The following is a 27635-nucleotide window of genomic DNA, read 5'->3' on the forward strand; positions in this document are numbered from 1 at the left end:
TGGGGTTTCATGACCCTTTAATAACACCTGTCTCTTGTTCCAGTAATGGGCGCGGAGGGGGTATAAAACACCGGTGGAACCGCAGACGAGAGAGAGAGAGAGTCGGACTGTTGATGCGCAACACAGGACCCTGAGTTTGACCCGGAAGCCGGAAGTGCCGCGAACCGGAAGCTATTGTTTTATATGAGTTTGACTGAAGGCACACGCCTGAGTGTGTTGTTGACTTTGAGAAAGAGAATAAAAAGGAGAAGCATCAACAGTCCAGCCGACCCCTGTGTCCTCTTCCTTCCTTATCATATCGAACTTATTACAATATATTCTTCAAACATTCTTGAGTTTTGTCTTGCCTCTATACAATCTTTAAAATATCTGACTGTAATTTAGTGACTGCATATACTGATTCCATCTTTATTTTCCCTGATAATGAACTAATTAGTTAAAGTTAAGGAGGTTAATCTACAGTATAATTCAAGAAACTAAGATTTTTAAGGTACTCAACTTTTTTTAAAAGATTGATATACATTTTAAAATTTTATTTTGTGTAAATTAATTTGTGTAAAAAATTTAAAATTGTGACTCAAAGCAGGTATTACACACTTTGTAATTAACCTCTGATGCATTTTGAATAAAAAAAAAATCACATAAAATATACTCCTGAGATTAAATATCTTTATACTATGTAGGCTACTAACTAAACCACATGGGTCATAGAACTGAGGTCCTGAAACTGCAGCACACCGCTATATCATCCAGTTCTGTAGGTGGTGCTGTCACAAAAAACGAGGGTCCTAGAATTGCGGTCCTGAAACTGCAGCCTCCGGTTGTGCAGGAATATACTACTGCCCTGCCTCTCCACCAAGCCTGCAGTCTCCCTCTCATTTACTGAAGCTTTCGCGCCTCGATCGCCCCCCGGTGGCCGGTCCCAGTATAGCCGCCCCTCTGTGTTTTCTAATGGACGCGAGGCAAACTAAACAATCAAATTACATTTCAAATATTTTTTCCCCAAAGTTAATTTATGTCATTGAAGGTTATCATCACGGGGGGGGGGGGACTTTTTTCGGAATTTTTGGGAGCAGATTGGTGCTTTAGCTTTAATTTCTACATTTCCATAACTGTTTAATTCATTACAGAGCTCTCTATTCGGAGACATATCATTATGCTAATCGTGCCTTATGCATATTCAACTGGGGTACACAGTAAAATTGGCAGTGTCAAATTTGCAGTGTTAAAAGTTATTTATTCTCAAATAGTTAAATTAACAATATAGGGTGTTAAAGAGTACTCCTCTTTAGTGTAATTATGGTGTTCTACATAGTAAAAATTTTATTTTTACACTGAAAGTGCAAAAGTATTCTTGACTCCGCCCTTCAATGACTGCTGCCTCACCAGACGACGACGGCATTTTATATTCATGCAATCGAGCAGGTAGGTTGAATAGCTTTTCTCTTTCTAAAATGAAATAGTAAATATATTTGTTAATATTTTAGTCAAATATGATGGTGAAAACATTTAGAAATGATTAACGGCATGTTTTGTCAGGAATAAGGAAGCTCTTCGAGTTCATGAGATGTACAGTTTATGTATGAATGTGAAAGTTTCTCATGCCAATTTGATTTCCTGGAAGAAGGTAATTTTACGTTTAAAATAAAGTTGTTGGAATGTGCTAATAATTTGTTATATATACGTTTAGCTTCTTTTACTTTGGTTTGTTGACAGCGTTTTATGAAGTTAGGTGAGATCGCATCCAGTCACGCAGAGGCCTGGTTTTACCACGAGTCTGACTGAAGTTGCGGAGGAGGTCTGAAGCAGCCCCGTTTGGCCTTTTTTTCTCCGCAGGTGACATCATTCTTTAAATGGTAATTTTATATTTGTTTTGAAAGCATTACGTGTGGCGTTACGTTGTGTCCTTTCATCGAAAACGGTAAAAGTGCCCCGATAGCACACATACGCAGTAGCGTACCGTGGGGTTTCAGTCAGGGCCTTCACTAACGATCAACACGCCCCACGCCATAACAACACACACACACACACACACACACACACACACACACACACACACACACACGATCAACAAGCCCCACGCCGTCGCCATAACAACACACACACCCTACACTGCCACTGCCCCTAAACCTACCCATCACATTAAACATTCTGCATTTTTACTTTCTAAAAAAACCTCATCCTGTATGATTTATAAGCATTTTGAAAAGTGACATGGCCAATGTCCTCATATTTCACCCTCTCCTGTGTGTCATAACGTTTATACACACACACACACACACGCAAAATACAATAATGCACTGTACGCAATACTACTACGAACTTTGCTTTCATAGTGTTCGTTGGGAAGGGGGCAAGCAAAAAGTACACGCGAGACAAAAAGGCAATTTGACTATTTATTGATGATACTGCACTCACGTGTCACCGTGTAGGCAAATGGTGAAAAAAATCAAAATCAGCTGGCACAAATACTCTTAAACAAACAAAAATACGGACCAACAGAACATCCAAAGAAACAGAAAAAACACTGCTTGTTAGCTAACATTACCGGCTTGACATCAGGATCGATCATTTGCACGCAGCCCGTCACCCGCGGCGGCCATAGTTTATTTCACACAGAATTCTCACAACCCGCGAAAAGTTCAGACGGCTGATGACATCAGCAGGGGGTAGCACACCGACACATCGCTGGGCCTCTGGGTCGTTCTATCACTACACATCAAATTTTGATTGGCTAATGACCCACGTCAGTCAAAGCTATGGTCCAATGGAAAATAGCAGCTTCAATGGAAGGCAAGCTATTCTACTAGTGCTGGTCCTCGGGGCTGTGATGCATTTAGATGATGACATATGGAAAATACACCAAAAATAAATACATTCTTTCTGGAAATATAATCGTAACTATATATATATATATATATATATATATATATATATATATATATATATATATATATATATAAAATGATTTTGACAGGGCCAGCAGAGAAGGCCCTGCTGGCCCTGACAGCCCGCCACTGCACATACGTCGGGCCGATGTCGGCGCGATGCACAAAGTTCCATCGGCAAGACATCGATCAGAGAGCGTTTGCTAATTGGGACAATGTCGCCGAGACATCGGCATTTGATCGCGAATGCTGTCCGGCCGACGTGTGGACGATGCAAAACAGCAAATCCTGGCCACTATTCATGGGCTTTCTAGGACCTTTATTTATTTAGGTCGAAGCTTTCGGGTTACACCCAGATAGCACACTGGCATAGAATCAACGTTACACTCACGGCATTAAAGACCAAAGTCAGACACTCCATTCAAAACATCAATTTACACAGATGATTTACTTACCTTATGCTGAATGACGTTGATGTCAGTTGAGTGAAACACTATGTTGATTTCAGTTTGGTACAGTTAACGTTAACACATTTTTCTGTTTTAAAAATAGCAAATACTTAATACTAATAAGATAGCCTACATTAGCCTGTTTATGTAATAATCACACATAACATTCAGTTAACATTGTTTTAATATTTACAGAGCAGTTACAGATAGTCTACATGTTTAGAGCAAACAATCTATATAAATATTCAATATGACAATATAATAGAAAAGGCATTTACATTCAAATACACAAAGAGGTACGCTATACAGGTACATAAATTAAAAGCAATATTTACTCAAGAACAACTGATCATGTACCAGACACATTATTTTTATTGGAGCACAAAAGGATATGTCAGTCAGAACATAATGAGACTCAAATGACAGGTTCTTTTCTAATGGTGACTGAGACTATGTGACTCTTTTTGTGTTACACAAAATAAATGCATATGGGTGAGTAGATGGTTTATAAAGAAAGCTTACCCTTGAAAATGTAGGGCAGAAGAATATTGCAGATGAATTGGTTCTTTTGCAACTATTGCAGCCTACTATCAGCAAGTGTAAACTCCTTGGTGAAAAAGGTGACAAAGATGTAACCCACATTTTCAATAGCATAGAGAAAATATTTTTAATTACTTTAAAAAATAAAATGCATATTATGGGCCAAAAAAGAGGTTTAAACCACACTGAAAAGTCATTATTAAATACCGATGAGAGTATTGACCATTGGAAGTTTGACCATTGGACGAGAAATACTGATCGAGTCCGCAAAGTCCAGCCAATCTCTTGAATTAAATATCAATTGTTTATATATTGACAACAAACAGAATTAATAGTTGTTAATGAAATAGGTTTGGCATTGGTAAACTGAGACTGGAAAAATATAACCAGAACATCGACTCAAACTATGCATGTGCTGTATAATATCGAGTATCATTTTAGCAAAACTAAGCACTGCTGACAGTGGAGAAAATTTCAGTAAAGTCACTGAGAAAATGTATTAGGATTTGTAAACTTGTAGTTTTCTTTTCTCTCACAAACACAACAGTTACATTCGTACTAATCCTATTCTATACAAATCACAAATTAATAAAATCGTAGGCTCATTTTATTTTATTTTTTATCAGTCAAATTAAGTAAAGTTTAAGGGGGAAAAAATCATGCTCATTAAATTGACTTGTATCCCTCTCTAACACGATAATTGTAAAAGTAACTGTAGCATTTATAATAAATTAGCTACTTTTCATTTCTTGCCAAGACTGTAATTCTACAGTGCAAGGCAATTTCAGGGTGGTGCTGTTGATTACTGATTGATTAATAATGACAAGAACATGTTTATGAGCATCTGTGTGAGGGGAACGTCACAGTGATGTGTCATAATTGTGTCAGATCTCACATCATCTAACAAGTAAAATTCATCCATGGCTTCACACTTTTGATACATGTGTGCACCAAACGCAGAATAAAGGTACGGTCACACTACACTTTACATTACATTGACGAAAAACCTTTGTATTAAAGTCAAGTAGATTTTTTTTTTAATATTTTGAATATACTGTTTTTAAATGTTGAATTCATGTTTATATAGAGACTCTGCAGAGCATGAAGTCATATCATGTTTTTTCATGTTTTTATCATTTGTTAATTTGTAGAATAGGACTTGTGCACCACCAGAAAATAATTTGAAAAGGTTTAACTGTTGTGTTCTTTGTAAGAGAAAGAAAAGTTTGCAACTTCTAAAAAAAAAATTCTCTCTGACTTGAAAGCCGCAGTTGGCTACTTTTGCTCTCGGGGTCCCCCTACAGTTTGGAAAAAATAATGTCCTCAACTACTGTCGTAAGAGCTGTCATCCTACAACAGGGGATGCCATCGCGCATGCATTTGTTGACATGACAACCATGATAGCCCTGAACTAGTGATACGCGGGTCGTCTCATAACCCGCGGACCCCGTATGTCTATTTAATGGTCGCTGTAAAAATATATACAGTGGTGCGGTGCGGGCCAAATAACTTCATAAAAGCGGCGCCGCGGGTCGGTGCAGCACTAACAGCTAACCTGAACACTGCAGGAGGAGTTCAGAGTTCTTCTGCCGTCGCGTGTGAAATGTCTTCATCCCAGGTAACGTTACAGTCAGTGGCATGTTTCAGCATGACATATGAATATAATTTCATGGGTTTTATTTTTTTCAAACGGCAAATAATCACGATGCTCACGTTTACAAGCCAGCGTCATTATAGTAGTCTATTGGTTACCGTTTTACAGAATCTATATGTTACTTCAGTTCAATGTTTGAGTGGTAGCTCACCGTAACAAGCAGGACAGCATCGGCCTTTAATCCCATCACTTTTCCGTTTCCTCTTATTGCGTTCCTCCAACAAAACCTTTTCTTTCTTATTTGTCTCTGCTGCTTCGGACATGACTATATTATCCGACGAACAAAGTTGGGCTCGCACGTCCGAATTTAAGGAAGTGTGTGTGTTGGTGGAAGTGACGTATATGCCGTAAAGCAGTCGAATTTTGTAGTTCTTTTTGTTCTCGGGTTATTACCCGAAACCCAAAGTTTAAAAGTACGATTAAAAACGATACAGACCCCATCAGGCTATGGCAGACGTGTCATTCAACCTATTGTAAGTCGATTTATCATCACAAGAGTCTTAAAAAAATATATTATGAAGGTTGAAAAGTTACCTAGTGCTGCTTTAAGGGTGCTTTCACACCTGCCTCATTTAGTTCAGTTGAATCGTACTAGAGTTCGTTTTCCTCTTTGGTGCGGTTCGTTTGGTCAGGTTCGTTTGGTGAAAGCAGCAATCGCACTCGGGTGCGCACAAAAAGCGGACCAAACAAGCGTACTGAGACCTCCTTGAAGAGCTGGTCTCGGTGCGCTTTCAAACGAACTCTGGAGCGGTTAGCTGGTGGTGAGAACGTGATCCGGCCTCGAACAGAACCAACTGCAAAAGTACTGATAATATTTTGACTAAACCAGCTGCCATAGTTAGCTGCGCTGACATTATGTGCATGACATTATTACCTGATAGATCGTTGGCAATATTTTCGGAATGAGCATGTCAGAGTTAAGAATAATTAATGCACGCCTCCGATTGAAGTGACGAGTGATGTGCGCTCGCCGTCTGCAGTGCATTAGAACGTTGTTTTCAAGTCGCATTGGCGCTTCATTATAGAAAGGTATTGTTTGCATACTGTGGTTAATACACAATATGTAGTAGATTATGGCCAGGGACAAAACCAGCCCGCAGCCGTCTCTCTATAGTGTTATAGTTTGCTGGCTTTTCCTCTTCTGTTGAAAGTGAAAATTTACCTAAAACCCACAGATGGCGTCGCGTCGCTTCGTCTTCTCTCGGGTTGGTGGCAAAGAGATGAATGGGCATCATGAGCAAACAACCGATAAACACAGCATCGGTCTCCAGTATATTGGGCCGACCCAAAGCCGACGAGCTGGAAATTAAGCGCTATTCGCCTATGCCTGGCCGATACTTATTCGATGTTATGATTTGGAGGCCGACGTCCGCTCTGGGGCCGACGTCAGCCAGACGTATGTGTGCTATCTGGGTAGTACATTAACGCGTAAAGAATAACGTTTTTGTGACACATGCACATTATTAACAGTGTGTTTAAGTGTCTGGTATCGCGGAGTGCAAACAACAAAAGCAGTCTTTTTGCAGACTGAGGAGGGGGAGTGTTTAAAAACGTTTTATTGGCCCTAAATTTAAGTGTGAACTCCTTAATATGTACGTTGCTTTTAGCACTGAATATCGTCTGTCATGTCGTCATTATCTGCGTCAAGAAAACAAACGCGGTAACGTTGCCAGCCGTTCACTTATGACCGTTCAGTTCAAACATTGTGAAAGTGAGTAAAGGCTAATCTGAAAGTCCGCCTGTTTTACTATTCAGTTAGGCTACCATGTATTTGTGTACTGGCAGAGCATTCAGGTACTTCAGCTTGAAATCAGTCTTTATCAATTCATACCGCATGGCTATTTTGGGATAAATCATGTCCTAAATATTTTATCTGTCTGTTTTATTAATATAAATCTCTATTTTCTGTTCCCATTAAAAATACCATTAGTTAATAATGGTGAAATCAATTCTAAACATGTCTTAATCTAATGTAGTACACCAAGTTCATTTTAAGATCCCCTATTACCAGAGGTGTGGACTCGAGTCATGTGACTTGGACTCGAGTCAGACTCGAGTCATGAATTTGATGACTTCGGACTCGACTCGACAAAATGTACAAAGACTTGCAACTCGACTTGGACTTTAACATCAATGACTCGTGACTTCACTTGGACTTGAGCCTTATGACTCGAGAAGACTTGCTACTTCCCATGAAAACCTGGGGTAATTTTTCTTTCACACGGCCGCGCCGCGTTTCTGCATCTGTGAAAAAAATCTGCACCTGTATGCATGCAGAGAGCACGCGCGCTGCCTCCACAACATCCAATCACTGTAGTCCCGCGCATGGTCCCGCGTTGGTTTGATTCGACAGTATCCATAGCTACCATGATAGCTACCAAGTCCGCGCATAACACGTGACTTTGGGCTTTTTTTATTGGCAAGTCGCGGTAAAAAATCTCGAGTTGCGGGTCGCGGTTTTTTGGGCTTATTAGAAAAAGTGTGGTTGCTTGTTAGGAAAATATGACAAGCAACTTCGTTTCTTTACATTTATGGTCGCTGTTTTGTCCAAATACATAGCCTGACACCAGAGGTGGGACAAAGTCATTGTTATGCAAGTCACAAGTAAGTCTCAAGTCTTTGCCCTCGAGTCCCGAGTCAAGTCGAGTCAAAGATGAAGCAAGTCTCGAGTCGAGTCAGAAGTCAAAGCCAACAAGTCTCAAGTCGAGTCCAAGTCCTACCATTTTAGTTTCGAGTCACTTCAAGTCATCTTACCACAGAAATAAAATTATACAAATCATGTATGTCTGTAAGATTTGTATTTATTTAAACCTCTTTTTATACAATGACATTAAGCAAATACAGTAAAAAAAGAAGAAAAAATAATAATTTTTTTTTTTTTAAATTTTCACAGAAAATGCTTGTATTTCAACAGCATATTGCACTAGAACAATGCACAGCAGCTTCAGTCCTGTACTGTACTGACCTCATATTGCAAAACAGTTCAACTTTCAAATAGACATGGGTCCTTTTAGCCTAAACTTAGGGCCATTATGGGAATATTGTTTAGCTTATTTTTGGTTTCATTTGGTTTACTTTAATAATTTAATTTATTCAATTATTTTGTTTTGCTATACTTTTTAAGCCAGCTTGCCATGGCCCCCCTAGCATCCCCTCGCGGCACCCAGGGGTCCCTGTCCCCGCTTTGAAAAGCACTGCTGTAAAGCATATGACTTCAGTTTCTGGAGGGAAAGGGCTTTCTTATGACTTTTGAAGCAGTGAAAACATTCTTAATATTGCATACACTGAAACTGAAATATTATCATCTACCGTAGTGTATAATAGACAATGAATATTAACACAACAACACTGATATGAGTAAAGAAAAGTTTCAAATACAACATTTGAGGCTATAAGGGATTTTCTGACATCTGTTTCATATTCTTCTCAGGTATGAAGAATACAGAGGGGTGGGGGGCCCAAAACAAGCCCAATATTATTATATTATTTATTATCATCAGTATAATGTATGATCAATAATTTATCAATAAGTGAGCCTGCAACATATTAAATTGTAATCTCTTGGAGTTTAAATAGCAAATACAGATGGGATTTTACAAAATTCTTCAAGTTGCAATAAAGACTGAAGAGAAGAGGTGGTAACTCCAGTCGGAGTTATTGCACACATATAAGGAGCAGTGGTGAACATGCACACTATAAACCGTAAAAAGGATAAGCCCTGCATCTCAATGTGCAATCTGCTCAAAATACTATTGAAAATTACTAATGTCATATAGCTACTATTTAGGATTAATATGCACTTTTTTTTACAGTCTATGATTGGGAGTTGGTGCCCAGGAAAACACTGGGAGCGCTACAATATAGCAACGTAAAAATACATTCAAACTATACCTACTGTTATTATTAGTAGTCTATACTTTTGTTTCTTTTTCTGTTTTGATAATAGCCTGTCATAATAAATAGCCTACATTATAAAAAATATTTTTAAAATTAAATTAGGTGGCTCACCTCCCCGTTTCCTCTCCATCTCTGTACATCTCTGCTGGTTGCATTGTTTGTAAAAAAATAAAAATAAAATGTATACGTCTATTTACGTCTACAAGCTATCATTACATGTATAACATCACATCACATGCCTGCACGTTGAACGCAATTTTCTTCAATGAAGGGAAGGAGGCGGGATGTATGAGGACGAATGACTACAGCACTTGTATCGTTGCACTATGGCTATTAGCTGTGAGAAGACAGTGTCAGGCTATGTATTTGGACAAAACAGCGACCATAAATGTAAAGAAACGAAGTTGCTTGTCATATTTTCCTAACAAGCAACCACACTTTTTCTAATAAGCCCAAAAAACCGCGACCCGCAACTCGAGATTTTTTACCGCGACTTGCCAATAAAAAAAGCCCAAAGTCACGTGTTATGCGCGGACTTGGTAGCTATCATGGTAGCTATGGATACTGTCGAATCAAACCAATGCGGGACCATGCGCGGGACTACAGTGATTGGATGTTGTGGAGGCAGCGCGCGTGCTCTCTGCATGCATACAGGTGCAGATTTTTTTCACAGATGCAGAAACGCGGCGCGGCCGTGTGAAAGAAAAATTACCCCAGGTTTTCATGGGAAGTAGCAAGTCTTCTCGAGTCATAAGGCTCAAGTCCAAGTGAAGTCACGAGTCATTGATGTTAAAGTCCAAGTCGAGTTGCAAGTCTTTGTACATTTTGTCGAGTCGAGTCCGAAGTCATCAAATTCATGACTCGAGTCTGACTCGAGTCCAAGTCACATGACTCGAGTCCACACCTCTGCCTGACACTGTCTTCTCACAGCTAATAGCCATAGTGCAACGATACAAGTGCTGTAGTCATTCGTCCTCATACATCCCGCCTCCTTCCCTTCATTGAAGAAAATTGCGTTCAACGTGCAGGCATGTGATGTGATGTTATACATGTAATGATAGCTTGTAGACGTAAATAGACGTATACATTTTATTTTTATTTTTTTACAAACAATGCAACCAGCAGAGATGTACAGAGATGGAGAGGAAACGGGGAGGTGAGCCACCTAATTTAATTTTAAAAATATTTTTTATAATGTAGGCTATTTATTATGACAGGCTATTATCAAAACAGAAAAAGAAACAAAAGTATAGACTACTAATAATAACAGTAGGTATAGTTTGAATGTATTTTTACGTTGCTATATTGTAGCGCTCCCAGTGTTTTCCTGGGCACCAACTCCCAATCATAGACTGTAAAAAAAAGTGCATATTAATCCTAAATAGTAGCTATATGACATTAGTAATTTTCAATAGTATTTTGAGCAGATTGCACATTGAGATGCAGGGCTTATCCTTTTTACGGTTTATAGTGTGCATGTTCACCACTGCTCCTTATATGTGTGCAATAACTCCGACTGGAGTTACCACCTCTTCTCTTCAGTCTTTATTGCAACTTGAAGAATTTTGTAAAATCCCATCTGTATTTGCTATTTAAACTCCAAGAGATTACAATTTAATATGTTGCAGGCTCACTTATTGATAAATTATTGATCATACATTATACTGATGATAATAAATAATATAATAATATTGGGCTTGTTTTGGGCCCCCCACCCCTCTGTATTCTTCATACCTGAGAAGAATATGAAACAGATGTCAGAAAATCCCTTATAGCCTCAAATGTTGTATTTGAAACTTTTCTTTACTCATATCAGTGTTGTTGTGTTAATATTCATTGTCTATTATACACTACGGTAGATGATAATATTTCAGTTTCAGTGTATGCAATATTAAGAATGTTTTCACTGCTTCAAAAGTCATAAGAAAGCCCTTTCCCTCCAGAAACTGAAGTCATATGCTTTACAGCAGTGCTTTTCAAAGCGGGGACAGGGACCCCTGGGTGCCGCGAGGGGATGCTAGGGGGGCCATGGCAAGCTGGCTTAAAAAGTATAGCAAAACAAAATAATTGAATAAATTAAATTATTAAAGTAAACCAAATGAAACCAAAAATAAGCTAAACAATATTCCCATAATGGCCCTAAGTTTAGGCTAAAAGGACCCATGTCTATTTGAAAGTTGAACTGTTTTGCAATATGAGGTCAGTACAGTACAGGACTGAAGCTGCTGTGCATTGTTCTAGTGCAATATGCTGTTGAAATACAAGCATTTTCTGTGAAAATTTAAAAAAAAAAAAATTATTTTTTCTTCTTTTTTTACTGTATTTGCTTAATGTCATTGTATAAAAAGAGGTTTAAATAAATACAAATCTTACAGACATACATGATTTGTATAATTTTATTTCTGTGGTAAGATGACTTGAAGTGACTCGAAACTAAAATGGTAGGACTTGGACTCGACTTGAGACTTGTTGGCTTTGACTTCTGACTCGACTCGAGACTTGCTTCATCTTTGACTCGACTTGACTCGGGACTCGAGGGCAAAGACTTGAGACTTACTTGTGACTTGCATAACAATGACTTTGTCCCACCTCTGCCTATTACTCACAATAATCATTTAAATTATATAAGTTTATTTAATAATCAGATGAAATAAATATTTAAACTTAAATATAAATAATTTTACAACTTGACACCCATGCCTTATAGACAGCTCTCAGCATAATCAAAATTAAGGGTAATTACAAAATATTTCACTCATTTAAATTGTAGTGCATTACTGAATTTTGGAAATATTTTAAATCCCTTTTCAATAGACTTGACCCAGACCCCTGCAGTGTCAAGTGAAGGAAGCTCCTCTGGTGAGATGGTAAACTGAGTCTGATGACACTGTTCTTCTGAGGGATGGAAGCCCTTCAGGAAAGCAACAGAACGCTGAAGATGAATCCAGAATCGTAAGTGTCGTTATATATTATTCTATGTGCAGTTCAAATTTTTACACATGACAAATGAACATGAAATATTAACACATTACTGGGCAACCACACAATATCTGCCTTTGTTTAGACCTGGAATTTACGTGTCTTGGGTGATTGATTGAGTGTATTGATTCATGATGACACATCAATCACTTCTGTGTTAATTCAAGATAATAAACTGCAAATAGTTCACGGTTTAGTTGACCCAAAAGTGTAAAATTGTTGTAATTTCTCACCGTCATGTCATTCCAAACTCAAAAATACTTTTAAGTTAAGCACTTTCTGTCCCTCCACTTGCAGTCCACGCAATTACCACTTTGACGCTTCAAAAATTAATAAAGAGATCAAAAACCAATCCAAATTAACCAATCCGAGTGGTTTAGTCCAAAATTCTGAACAGACTCGATTGCTTTGTGATGTATAGATTAAAGGGTTGGTTCACCCAAAAATGAAAAATATGTCATTAATTACACACCCTCATGTCGTTCGGCACCAGTAAGAACTTCATTCATCTTCGGAACACAAATGAAGATATTTTAGTTGGAAGCTGATGGCTGAGAAAGGCTTCAGATAGGTCTACATTGGCATTCAGTTCCCAATTCCCACTCACAAGAACCATAAAGGCACTAAAAACGTCGATACAAAGTCCATCTCACTGCAGCGGCTCTACAGTAATTTCACGAAGCGATGAGAATAGTTTTTGTGGGCAAAAAAATAATCAAAATAACGACTTTATCCACCAAGTTATTGTCTTCCGCTTATGCCTCGGACGTGAACACATGACCCAGAAGCGAGGAACTTTTTTTAAAGTGTTTTCTTTTTCTTTTTCCTAAAGCACTATCAGTGTAGAATTCAACAGATTAGATACGCATGTTTTCCCTTCCTCTGCTTGTAAACAAAATTCCTCGCTTCTGAGTCATGTGTCCGAACGGCGGATCTGCGTCATATTCTCGCGCAAGTGTCGTGGTGCTGCGTGAGTTCACGTCCGAGGCCTACGCGGAAGACAATAACTTGGTGGATAAAGTCGTTTAGATTATTTTTTTGCCCACAAAAACTATTCTCGTGGCTTCTTGAAATTACTGTATGACTTTGTAATGATGTTTTTAGTGCCTTTTATGGTTCTTGTGAGTGTAAATGTACTGAATGTCAATGGAGGCCTATCTGAAGCCTTTCTCAGCCATCAGCTTTCAACTAAAATATCTTCATTTGTGTTCCGAAGATGAACGAAGTTCTTACAAGTGTCGAACGACATGAGGGTGAGTAATTAATGACATTTTTCATTTTTGGGTGAACTAACCCTTTAATGTAGACTTTTATTCACATATAAACATTAATCAACTTTCTTTAGAAGAAAAATAAAATTTACTAAACTGCTTGATTCCTTTGGATTAGTTTTACGGTGTCTTCATGAAGTTTTTGAAGTTTCAAAGTGGCAGTTGCGTAGCTGGAAATGAAGGGACAGAAATCTCTCTGATTTCATCAATAATATCTTCATTTGTGTTTCAAAGATGAAATTGTGATGCAGGCAGTGTTGCCACAGTTACTTTGAAAAAGTAATCTGATTACTCCTTTAAAAAGTAACTTAGTTACTTTACAGATTACTTGATTTTAGAAGTAACTAAGTTAGATTACAAGTTACTTTATTCGTTACATTCAGCAGTTGCCGACAACACCGCTGCCGCCTCCAAATAGAAATGACAACCGTTTTTGGCAACACTCACTTTATTGCGTTTATGCCCGAGCCTGAGAGCCCCGACTTTTTTTACGCCCCTTTTTTTAGGCTTCTCCTTCGTTTTATATTTATTTTAATAATTAAAATGAACAATGAGATGTGCTGGTGGAAACAACATGAGACCATGATAGCTTGCGCCACTGTCAAGATATGGCTCGCGCAGGGTTAAAGAGTCCGTTTCTTCAGTGCAGCTGCTGGAGTTATGGCCTTTTTACAACTGGTTCCTTCATTCGTTTTCTCTGACCAGGTAGGCCTATCTATCTGATTGCGAAATGACCAGGAGTAGGCCTAAATGCCTTCCGAGAGTCTTTCGAGACGTATTTAATTCCGATCACTCAAACAAACCAATTCAGAAGGTGCATGAAAGCATTTCAAACTAAACCGGACAAATGTAAATGTATCTGGTTGTTTAAACCACATGTGTAAATTTTACTCCTGGCAAATAATTAAAAAATAAATGTTTGAGAGCGTGTTATGTTGTAGTCAGATAGATGATGGTGCTACTGCAACATCGCTGCAAATGAGTAAAGCAAGCCAACGCAAATGGCCGTAAATGAAACTTTAAAATAAGTCACACAAAACACAATCATCTTCAATATAAATGAATGAGACTAATGATCTTACCAGTGCTTAGGTCGCTCTCTCTCTCTCTCATATCGCGATCTTTGAATTTGAAATGGGCTGCTGAATAAAATGCTGGAATCTTTTGCTTTGATGTGAACTCCGTTAAATGAGCATATACCGCGGGAATTGAAGATCGGATTTATATTAATTTTGCTGAAGTGTAAGGTTGGCTATAAAACAACCTGCATGTACTTTTTTATTTATTCATTTTTTTTAGATTGTGTAGCCCGTTTCGGGTTTTTTGAGCGCCGTTGCGAGCAGTAGGCTAATCTATCAGCCTGCCTCAGCTCGTCAAAAATGCCTTTGTGGTGGTATAATAACTAGCCTACTTTGTTTTTAATGTCAAAGTAGTTATATTTCATTTTGTTTCTTTAAGTTCATTTAGAAAAATGTTTAGAGCAATTTTTTGTTTGTTTAATTAAAGTTTTCATTTTTTTTTATGTGACGACCCAGTGAGTTAACCGCAAGTTTAATAGCCTAGTCTCTCAAACCAACTCTTGAATTGTCTTGCCTATATAAACTTTAATTCAACAAACAAAAAATTGCTCTGAACATTTTTCTAAATTAGGTTAATAAAGAAACGAAACGAAAAATAACTACTTTGACATTAAAAACAAAACTCAACTATTTTAATGGCTGCAACAATGTAAAAAAATAATAAAATAAAAATAAAAAACAGGCTTCAGCCGAACTCGGGCTGAGAATTTTGATAAGCTGTCGGTTTTTACGAAGGAAAATGACTAAAATAGTAACTCACAGTGACTTGGATAAATAACTTTAATCTGATTACTGGTTTGGAAATAGTAACGCGTTAGATTACTCGTTACTGGAGAAAAGTAGTCAGATTAGAGTAACGCGTTACTGGCATCACTGGTTGCAGGTTTAGAACATTAAGGTGAGTAATTAACAGAATAAATTTTTTTGGGTGAGCTAACCCTTTAATAAAATAATGTGGCCTAGACCTAGAGCTCTCTAATTCAATTGTTACTAGTAACAATTGAATTACAGAGCTCTTCAAATGATTTATTACTAGTAACAATTGAATTACAGAGCTCTTCAAATGATTTATTACTAGTAACAATTGAATTACAGAGCTCTTCAAATGATTTATTACTAGTAACAATTGAATTACAGAGCTCTTCAAATGATTTATTACTAGTAACAATTGAATTACAGAGCTCTTCAAATGATTTATTACTAGTAACAATTGAATTACAGAGCTCTTCAAATGATTTATTACTAGTAAAAATACACATTAAGGATATGTGTAATTGCAGAGCTCTATAATTGTAATTGTTACTAGTAATAATTGAATTACAGAGCTCTATAATTAAAAATGAATGGAAGTCAATGGAGACATATGACTAGTAATAAATGAATTAGAGAGCTCTATAATCATAATTGTTACTAGTAAAAATTGAATTAAAGAGCTCTATAATTGAATTGTTACTAGTAAAAATATAATTACGACGAGTAACCCTGGAATGTTTTTATGCTGAAACGGCCTCTCACAGCTGCTGGTTTCAGGAGCAAGAGTTTAGTGATCATTTTCACCAGCAGGTGGCGCTGTGAGCTACGCTGACTTTGCTTGGTCGCGTGTGCGGCTACGACTTCATGAAGAACGTCGAGAGCAGACAGAACGGCATTATCATCAAATATCACAAGAAACTTCGTTATCGCTTTCAAGGTAGTAACATACTAACCATTGGCTTTTAATGTAAAGTAATATTGTTTGTATGTACTTTATAACAGAGCCTCAAAAAGGTGTTCATTGATTTGCCCGAAAAGTTCCACAATCACAACGCAGTGATTATCCTACCTCTGAAATATAACTTAAATACAGTACATGTGCAGAATACATATACTTTCTACATAAAATAAGCCTAAAATGCAAAATAACATGACCAATTAAGGATACTAAGAATTAGTAAAACAGTAATTTATATAGTATAGCCTAAACTTAAATACAATTATACAACATTACAATATTTTTGAATAGTTTTATTTATCATTTTTTTATTTTTGTTAAGTCATGTTACAATATTGTTTTAAACTGCTTATTCACAATGGTTAATAGCTTAACTGGTTTCATTGTTTTGTTTGTTTTAAATGTTTTTTATTGTTTTAAATCCAGACCAAATATTCTAATAATCAAAATAAATCATAATGATTATTAATGTTAATGATAATATAAGGACTCCACAACAACAAAAAAACATTAAAAAAATAATTTTAACAACAAATGAGATTTTAGTGATATTTTGAGATTTCAGAACTATGGTCACTGTTTTCACTACATTAGTTTGAATCACTAAATTTAGTGATGATAAATATTTTCAATAAATTTAATCATGGATTATCATCATCTAAAATGTTCGAAATAGTGAATTTTTTTCACATGTTTAAATGTTGTGTGTTTATCTGTGTAATAAACCAGACACTGATAGCAGTGCTCTGTTTTAGGTTTGTCATACAACATGGTTTGTTTATTTAGAAAGCAAAGAAATGCAAAGCCTCAGTGGAGATGATGACAGATACAATGCAGGGACTGAACATGATCGATAACGACAAGCAGAAAATACTTTATATCAAATATTAGGACATAATATGTATGACTACTCACCAACATCTGGCACATGTGATGATGCCAAACATCGCGATGTGTTCTGAATGAGACTTCTTCAGCGCGATTTTATACCGATAGAATTGCCGTCTAATGTTGACGCCAAAGGTTTCCCACTGAAAGCAATTGGGTTCCCAGTTCGTCCATCGCGTGACGCCGAGGGGTCTACCTGTGGCGTCTTCAGTGTGACGCCGGGGCGCGGCGCGGATAGAGACGGTGATTGCTTTTGGGTCTTTTCTTCACACAATTCAATCGTTTGGCCTCGGAATAGTTGGACTTCTTCAATAAAGTGTGCCTGTTGTCTGTTACAGTCTGAGTTTTATATCATATAATACGCAAATGGGTAGGTTTAGGGTGGGGTGGGGTTTGACTGCTGTTTCAAACGTGTATCATAGCGTAAATAAATGTGCTGGCTGATTAAATTGAGAATCACACTCTAACATGTCATAATGGAAAAATTATAACCCAATAAATTCCATCATGACGATAACATTCACATGCCCAACACGTCTGTTTATGACGTCCTAGGTTTCTCATTGAAATCAGTGGATTACCCAGTACGTCGAAAAATGGCGATTTAGGGGTACCCTGTGCGTCAACAGCTGACGTCAGGGTCCCTTGACCGTTCGGCAACATTTGACGAGTAGGGGTGAGACTGTGTTGACATGACACAGACAAACTTCTTTTTCCCACTATTTTCTGTAATTTAGTGGAAACAGCCCAAACTGTCTGCAGGGTCCTAGAGCTCACAGGGCCTGAGTTACACACTTTCAAAAATTAATTTATAAAAATCAAAAAGCACCTACTTTTTGGTGTTTATTACAGTTTAGACAACATTTCCTTACATGTTTATGACTTTTAGCAGTGTTTTATGTAACTTCAAAGGGTCTCCTTTAAAATGACACCAAAAGTTTGAACGTAGACCACTGTGTGTGTGTATGGGAAGCCTTTCAATTTGGGTCGGCCAAATCCAGGCGGAAATCCCCAAAAAATGGTCTTGGAGTCCTGATAACCGCCACGAGGACGATGACGTGCTGAAGCTCTCTTTGCTTAAATTAGCTCAAAATTACTATCAGGTGTGAGTAATTACCTTGACAAACTATACATCATTAAAAAGATCTAAGACTAAAGTTTAATTTTTTTACCTCTGTTTTATTCTCAAAGTCTTATAGTGACCGTAATGTGTTAATATGTGCCAGGAGTTATGAATATGATCTTGGGCGTCGCTACCTTTTGATTGTAATATGCGCGTCATTTGCTCCCATTCATAAAATACTCCTCTGTGGTCGTCATGAATACACTCGACAAAACAACTTCCCTCAGGGCTTTTACTTCAAATGTGTGCAGATGTGGAGAAATATTGATAGATTCTCACATGTTTGAGTCAAATTTCTATACAGAGAAGTATTATTTATTCAATCTTTATCCAAAATCTGCGGATGTATGATTATGAGCGCAGTATACTGTGATATGCTGTGTTTTCAATTCATTCTGGCAGCCGGAGGGCGCTGGAAAGCTGTACTACTGAAAATTCACCACATGTGGAACACATGAAGAACAGACACACCATGTGACATTCAGGAAGTATCTGACATTTCCAAAACAGCTTCCAGAGGTCGTTAGATCGCTATTTTATGCAGATAGACACGTTTTAAGACAATAAACACACAATCGCGGCAATATATGGTTGGTCTGTGTTCTTTATGCCATGTTGGGTGGTTTCATAATAGATGATATTTATAATGCAATGCTATTCCACATAGCTTTTAGCATTGTATATTTTCTGTCAATTTTTTTGACCCGAAGCTACATGAGACCACATATTGTTATATAAAACACTCTACATATAAATTATAAAGTGATATGAAGCAAGTTTTGAATAAAACATGATTTTAATCGTATAAATTGTTGTTTTGCTGGTGTGCTAAGCTAACATGCTAGCGTGCCCTAGAGATGCACCTGCCACTGAGTAAATACTTTATTTTTATGAACATTTTCTAAATGTAAAACTACTGAAATGCTTATTTGGACGAAATGCATTCGATAGAGTCTCAGTGAGGGTAAAGTGAGAGGTTTGATTTAGAAATGAGGTTTGAATAGAACAGTTTGAATAGAGAATCGTTAGTAATTATAATGCAGACAAAAGAATAATAATTAGAGCCATAACCAGTCCGCAGAAGTGTGAATGTGTGCCGGGGAGACAAACTGAATGGGGCAGTTTGCACCTCTAAACAATAGAGGCAAAATAGCGAATGAAAGCTGAGAAGATGTGGCAATAAACATCAGTTTATATTTCAGCGATATCTCAAAATAAAATCACATGAAACGATCTTGCAAAACGTTTAATAAAATTCAGAGTTTTAGACTGATCATCTTCAGATCTGAAATATAACATGGTCAGACTTGTGGCTTTAGCTGTAGTGCATTTCTAGATTTCTCCAAGGCCCACTTCAATTTTATTTTCATAAAGATATTTCATACAAATAAATTTCTAATAACTTTACAAAACTTTGAAGCTTATAGCTTTTTTTGATTATAAAAAATATTATCATTTTGACTTTACAGTAAACTGCTAGGTGTCTGCTTTCAAATGAGACCATAATTATGCTTTTAGTGCAAAGGATTCACAAACTGTATTTGTTTTAGTCTGAGTATGCATTTCTTAGGATTTTTTCAAAATTTGGAAGTCAGCTTAACAGGTTAAGTAGATAAATATATAGATGGATTTAAGGGGGTCCCCCATAAAGGTGCATCATATTTGAGGGTCGTTGGCATGGTAACGTTTGTAAACCCCTGCCATGCACTCATTCATCTTTATTAACAGTTTTTAAATCAAAACAATCTCCTGCAGTGACATCACAGGAGCGCGTTCCATCAGTGACATCACAGCGCTGGAGGCTTAAAGAGCGGACGCGCTTCTGCATCTGCAGCCACTGATCAGTGTCGGACTTCCTATCAGCATCTGATTGAGACTTTTTGCGAAGTTGTGATTACAAAGTTAAGAATGTATAAATTTCGCAGACTTAGGCCTGCTCAGAGCGAACAGCCAGTGTGGACCCCAGACAAGCCTGGACTGCGGCCACAACCACCACCTAAAACTAACCTGGAAAAGATTCTGGTGGTGAAGGTAAGAAGGCTATCATACTATTGAATGTGTTGTTTTTTCAACCATCATGGGTCATTATTAATATTAAGCCTGCGCTTATATGTCCAAGGCTTGTGTGAGTCTTAAAATGATCTTAAATCAGAGCTGAAAGTCTTACATTCATAAAGTCATGGGATTAAATGTTGTGTGCACTGCAAAAATGATTGTCTTCCTCAGTATTTATGTCCTGTCCAATACAAATATCTAAACAAGTTTAAATCAAGATACATTTTAGGGATGAACTGTCAGAAAAAAAGGTACATTGCTGTCACTGGGGCGGTTCCCTAAGGTACAAAACCCAAAAGGTACACTCAAAAAAATGACTTGTTGGATTTACTTTCGAGAATATGTGGTACGAGGTTGCTCACAACTATACTGAGCATTTTTTACAAATAACAATCTAGTTATATGAACAAAAAAATTCAAGTAAAGCTGGCACAATTTCTTTGAGTAAATACAAATCATTTGGATTTGTCACTGTTATAATATGTATATGTGCCGTTTACTTAATTGTTATGTTAAGTTTATAAAAGTTTATTATGTAAGGTGAACACTGTTATCAACTTAATTTGCCTTTAAAAAATAAAATTTAAAAATAAAATTTAGAAATAAAATGCAAAATTAACTCATTGGACAAACTAAAAATATTTAATTGAGAGCAGGAATTACATCCATTGAATTTGTACATAAGTGCCCACAGCCTACACACACACACACACACACACACACACACACACACACACACACACACACACACACACACACACACACACACACACACACACACACACACACACACACACACACACACACACACACACACACACACTCTTCTGCATTTAGATATTTGTGCTGGAAAAAGAGAAATCCCTTTCTGCAGTGTGATCAGAAGGAGCAGTAGAAGTTATTTCCTTATTGTAGTGGTTCTGAACAAAACCATTCAAGTTTGTTTTTAGTAAAATGAATTAAAAAGCGATCGATATCTCAAACTCTGAAGTGTTTCTCCTTAAACATCTACATTTAGAGATCACACTGATGTTGTGTTCCCTTCATTTTACATTTCAGTTACTTAACTCTTAACTCTTCTTTTACTCTTCAAAAGATCTGAAATGTTCCTTCATGAAAGCCCTGTATTAGTCTTAATGTGTGTATCCTCATTTATCATCAACAGGAGCTCAATCCGCTGGAGTCTGTCATGCTTCCTCCCATCTTTGGCACTTACAAAACCGGTTTGTAACGTTTGAATTCAAAACATATCACTTGAGTATGAAGTGACGTTAAGCATAAGTTCCTTCATGAGAATCATATTAACATGAAATAAATGTGATGTTTTTTGCAGGACAGCATCCAGACCCATCAAAGTACGGTGCTTTAAAGCTATTCCACTATGATGTAAGTGAATTTTATATATTCTGATTGTTCCGGTTCAAATGAATATGAATTTTTTTTTTAAATGTGACCCTGAATCACAAAACCAGTCCTAATGAAATTGAAATAAGCTTTCCATTGATATTGTTATATAATGAATATTTGGCCAAGATGAAAATCTGAGATAATCTCCTTTAAATTTGTCCAAATGAAGTCCGTAGCAATATTATTACTATGATACATTATTACTAATAATACAATTTTACAAAATGTCTTCATGGAACATGATCTTGATATCATAATGAATTTTGGCATAAACGAAAAATGGATCCATACAATGAATTGTTGGATATTGCACTGCAAAAAATGCTTTTCTTACTCAGTATTTTTGTCTTGTTTCTAGTCCAAACATCTAAAAATACTTAAAACAAGAAGTATTTACTAGACAAGCAAAAGTTATTGTCTTGTTTTGGGAAAAAATAACTCAAAATGAAGAGAGTTTTTGCTTAAAATAAGAGAAATAATCTGCCAATGGGGTGAGAAAAATAATCTTAAATCAACATTATTTTGCTTATTTTAAGCAAAAACTCTCTTCATTTTGAGTTATTTTTTCCCAAAACAAGATAATTTTTACTTCTCTAGTAAATGTTTCTTACTGTAAGAATTTTTAGATATTTAGACAAGAAACGACAAAAATACTGAGTAAGAAAAGCAATTTTTGCAGTGTGCCACAGATAAACCCGTGAGACGCTGGACTGTTTTCATGCTCCAGGGTCTCGTATGAAATATCTACTGCTTGTAAAGTGTGTGCATTAAGTTTTTCATTTGTGTGTAGAATCTGTATCCACCGCATATGAAAGTGGCCCAGCATAAATATCTGGAGAAAAGTGCCGCATCCGAAAGTGGACAGAAGGCAAAAAATGATCGGGCCAGTCGTGAGGCTGATCCCAGACTCCGTTCAAAAGAGAGGTATGTGTACATCTTTGTTAAATGTTGATTTGTTTCCGTTTATAGCTCGGGCTGCCAGACACTGGGCCCTATCATGTTCTGCTGGTTTCAGCTCGACCCGGTTCTCATGTTCACGTCCAGCTCCACGTTATAACAGTCCAGGCTATTGCAAACCAGGCCTGATAAAGAAAATGACGGGGAAATCAATTTTGCACACTACCCTTTTTGATACAGTGTTCAGGGTATGCATACATCAACAAAAGACAACAAAAGGAAAATCTTTTGCAGCATATATTGAATCTTCTGGTGAAACAATTCACCCGTAAACCATCAAAGCTGATAACCACTCAAACATTAGATAAATCACACACAAATAATGCTGTAGATGGATGCATGTGAAACGTCCCATACAGTTGAAGAATAATGGGGCTTGTCAAAGCGAACAGTCTTTAGAAGGAACCGTCTCATCTGCAAAAAGGTATCGATGAAAGGAAATATTTATCCTTCTGGTTGTAACCCGTGAGGGTAGGAATAAAATCCTTGGGCTGCTGCACCAAAGCAAATTCCCAATCCAGCACTCAAGGGCAGGTAACAAAAATCCTGGTTGAGCAGCGAACCCAAAGTTTCTCAAACCAGGAGTATTAAGGAGAACAGATAGCATGTGGTTTCTCAAACTGAACCTACCACGTCGTCGTCGTCTTCTTCTTCTTCTTCTTCTTCTTCTTCTTTTTCTTCAATTTTTTTGGCGGTTGACAAACAACGAAATGGTGTTTTACCGCCACCGACTGGTGTGGAGTGTGGAACAAAATGACACGTCCTCCCTTATATTCGAGTCCATAAATTAGCCACTTTTAGATATTGAAAAAGAAAATTATAACATTCATTTCCTGAGTTATTTTGTAAAATATCTCCTAATATAAATCACATTTTTATTCTTTCTAGATTTTGTAAACCCTTCTTTCAGTCTCATATTTCTGACAGTATGTTCCACTGTTTCTTCTGCCCACAAAATTCACACTTTCCTGTATCATGTTTATTCACTTTATAAAGTGTACTATTTAGACTTATATTATTATCTCTTCTCTTCTGTTTTTCCCTGCACTTCTCATCTCTTCTCCTTTCCTTTGAATCCTGTAAAACCATCAACCTTTCTTCTCGTGATCCCATTGTTTTTGCCATCTTTCCTTCAACCTTTTCTTAATAATACTCTTGATTTCATTCTTACTCAGATTAACTGATAAACTAATGTCTTTGACAGAGGTGGACAGTAACTAAGCACATTTACTTGAGTACTGTACTTAAGTTTACTTTTTGAGTATCTGTACTTTACTGGAGTATTATTTTTTCTGGAAAGTTATGACTTTTACTCCACTACATTTGAAAGACAAATATCGTACTTTTTACTCCACTACATGACCAACCTTAGCCAATTGTCTTTATTAAGATTTGTTTTCTTGCACACACACTCTTTTCCATTCCTAACCCTCCCCTGACCTCCAAGCTCAGCACTAGCTGCTTCTGTAATTTCCACTCACGTGGTAAAAGTTGCGAGCACATACACAAATAACCCCGTTTCATCATCCTAACGCCTAGGCCATTATATTTAGACATTTAGCTGGACAGTGACCTCTAAGGTCATGGACGGGCCATTATGCTTCTCTGTATGTATAATATTATTTCATTTGGAAAATATGTGTTAAACTCTCATACATAATGATTCAAATTAATTTTCTTCTATGATATAATTTCCCCCATGAGCGTCTGGTCTAGACCAGGAGTGTCCAGGAGCATTGTTGGAGCGTTGCTATTGTGAGGAACTGAAAACCACTGATCATTGACCAACACACACCTGCTCTGAAGTCAACAGTGCAGTATTTCTGTGTCATTTAATATAATGATATTAATATAAGCGTTCAGTCTTTCCGTTTACGTGTAAATAGTGAATCCACAATGGGGCAAACACAACTGGGCTTCGGGTCGTTAAAACAGGGCCCACTGATTTATTTCATTTCGTCATGTTTCAGAGTTCAGGATTTGTTTCTGATATCGTTCACTTAAAGCATAACCGACTGAGTTTACATGAATACTCATCAAGTGTGTTGACAGATAAGTAAGGGATAATGTCCACCCAGCCGGTTGTTATCGCAGAATAAACCCCGACAGAGTGATCAGGACCCCGAGGCGACGCGGAGCATCACTCTGAAGGGGTTTATTCTGAGATAACAACCGGCTGGGTGGACATTATCCCGCTTATTACACGGCTACTAGTCTCAAATAAATAATTATTAGACACAAAATATTGTCTTGAGATTAAATATTTTATTAGCTCTTACGCAAAGCTTCCGCGAAGAAAAACAGTTCCAACTGCTTTAAGCCTTTATCTATTGCTGCTAAATGTTAAAATGAATGCTGAAAGGGTTAGTTCACCCAAAAATGAAACCAAGCCTATGATTTACTCACCCTCAAGTCATTATAGGTGTTTATGACATTCTTCTGTCAGACAAATACAATCAGAGTTATATTTAAAAAGTCCAGGCTAACGTTAATCCCAGCAGTAGTTGTAGTTGTTTTTGAAGTCCATAAAAAATGCAGCTGTCCGTCAAATAACGTGCTCCACACGACTCCGATGGGTTAATAGAGCCTTCTGATTCGAATCGATGCGTTTGTGTAAGAAAAATATCTATATTAAAAACTTTATAAAGGAAACCTGCCTTGAAGTCTTCCATTGTAGCCATTGCTGTTTAAGCCACAAGATGGCGCCAGCGTTAAGCATAGAAGTAGTGCCGGTCAAGATAACTCATAGTACCCGGATGAGCGGTTGTTATCTGGAAATAACATACCGCTGGAATGCGCGATTGACCAATCAGAATCAAGAATTTCACAGAGCCGTGTAAAAAGTAACAGTAAGAGTCGTGTGCTCAGTCTATTTTCTGTTGTTATATGCTGACCTAAAACGTACACTTTTCACAATGTTGAAGAAGCCTATTAAAATCTTTCAGATATTACGTGCCATTGCAATATGCATATTGCGATATGTACATTTGCAATATTTATATATATATATATATTGCACATGCACAGTGAAGATTCTGCTTCTGACAACATTACAATTCATGGCCATCTCTGTTACTGTTTCAGTGAAGTGTGTGACTCTGAAGTGTCTGAGGAAGGGGACAAGGAACCTGTTTGGAGGAGTGTGCATTTTCTGGAAGAGCAGAAAAAAGTGCAAGAAGAGCCGGAAGCAGACATAGAGGAAATGAAAAAATACTTCAAAGAGTTACTTTTTCAGCTGTCGTGGTTAAAGTCTAGGGTCTCTGAGCAAAATCTGGAGAAACCGGCTTTATATAATCAAATCAGAGAATTGGTAAATACACACTTACAATTACATCGACAAAAAGACACACTGATGTCAGTTCTGTCTCTTGAAGGGTTAGTTCACCCAGAAATGTAAATTGTGTGATTAATTCCTCCTGTGGTTGGCCAGCCGTCAGACCTCCGTTCATCTTCACACACAGATGAAGATATTAGTGTTGAAATCCGATGGCTCAGAAAGGCCTTCATTGACACCAATGTCATTTCCTCTCTCAAGACCCATAAAGGCACTAAAGACGTCGTTACAAAGCCCATCTCACTACAGCGGCTCTACAATCATTTATGAAGAGGCCAGAATAGTTTTAGTGCACAAAAAAAAAACTAAATAACGACTTATATAGTGATGGCCGATTTCAAAACAAAGTTTAGAACGGTGATGAATCAGTGAATCGATTCAGGATTCGGATCACCAAAGTCACATGATTTCATCAGTTTGACACGCGATCCGAATCCTGAATCGATCTGACGGCTGACCAACCAAAGGAGGCAAAATTATCACACAATTTACATTTCTGGGTGAACTAACACTTTAATATTTTCGACTATTCATGTGTTCTCCAGGAATTTCATGTTAGAGAAATGAAGCACCAGCTCATCCAATATTCCTGCCTGACGGATTGGGTCCAGGAAATGTTTGAAAAGGTCTTGGACCGCAGACACGCTGAAATAAAAGACCCCATGAGACAGCTGGAAGTGGTGAATAATGCACAAATAATTCTGGCAATCTTGAAAGAATCTGTATTTGTTGTTATGATTTTTAAAATGAAAATAAGGCTCAGTAAAGTTGTAAAGTCAGCACACAGCGATGTGTGATCAAATGCAACACGCAAGCAAGCTGATGGTTTGTAATTCTCCCTCCAGATTCAGGACTATTTTCAGTTTGAAAGAGCAGAGCTCAATGCAAACCCATTCACAAACGCGCCGGAAGTCCCCATGACTTTGCATTATTCCAGCTCTAAAATCTGTGTGAAGTCTGAGGACCAGGAAAAGACTTCACCTGAAAGAGAGCCGATTGACCCAGAGGCCACAAAAGCGTAATTACTTTTACATCATTGTTAAAGGGATACTCCACTGCTTTTTCAGATTAAACTGTTATTCCCTTAACTAAGACGAGTTGACACACACCTCTCTCGTCTGAGTGTGTGCTCTTAATCTCTCTGACGCGCGGTGACGATCTGATAGCATTTGGCTTAGCCCACTAAGCCCAGTTCATTTACTATGGTACCAAACAGAGATCAAGTTAGAAGCGCCCAAACTCCTCCACTTCGACTCGGCGCAGTAAAAAGTAATGCCTGAAAAATCCTCTCCTCCTATTGACAGAAATGAGAGACGGAGGAGGAGATTTGAGGGAGGATTTTTCAGCCGGGACTTTTTACTGCGCCGAGCCGAAGTACTCTCAGAAGTGCTATTCCGCCATAC

The 27635-nt window shown here is 37.5% G+C and overlaps 1 protein-coding gene across 1 annotated transcript; it reads left to right on the forward strand.

Annotated features, from left to right (window-relative positions):
- The first annotated feature begins 10565 nt into the window (after nucleotides 1–10565).
- LOC137058851 (uncharacterized) lies at nucleotides 10566–26295 on the forward strand. The gene is made up of 7 exons (XM_067432353.1): nucleotides 10566–10584; nucleotides 16321–16447; nucleotides 20405–20510; nucleotides 21700–21757; nucleotides 21868–21920; nucleotides 22732–22865; nucleotides 25983–26295. Exons 1-7 carry the CDS (start codon nucleotides 10566–10568, stop codon nucleotides 26293–26295), a joined length of 810 nt encoding a protein of 269 aa, XP_067288454.1.
- The last annotated feature ends 1340 nt before the right edge of the window (nucleotides 26296–27635 follow it).

This window comes from Pseudorasbora parva, chromosome 22, assembly GCF_024679245.1.
Source record: "Pseudorasbora parva isolate DD20220531a chromosome 22, ASM2467924v1, whole genome shotgun sequence".
Lineage (NCBI taxonomy): Eukaryota > Metazoa > Chordata > Actinopteri > Cypriniformes > Gobionidae > Pseudorasbora > Pseudorasbora parva.

Coding starts and splice junctions, on each gene's coding strand:
- LOC137058851 (XM_067432353.1), top strand. Junction 16,448..20,404: donor ACTTCGTTATCGCTTTCAAG/GTAGTAACATAC, acceptor TAAATTTCGCAG/ACTTAGGCCTGCTCAGAGCG. Junction 21,921..22,731: donor TAAAGCTATTCCACTATGAT/GTAAGTGAATTT, acceptor ATTTGTGTGTAG/AATCTGTATCCACCGCATAT.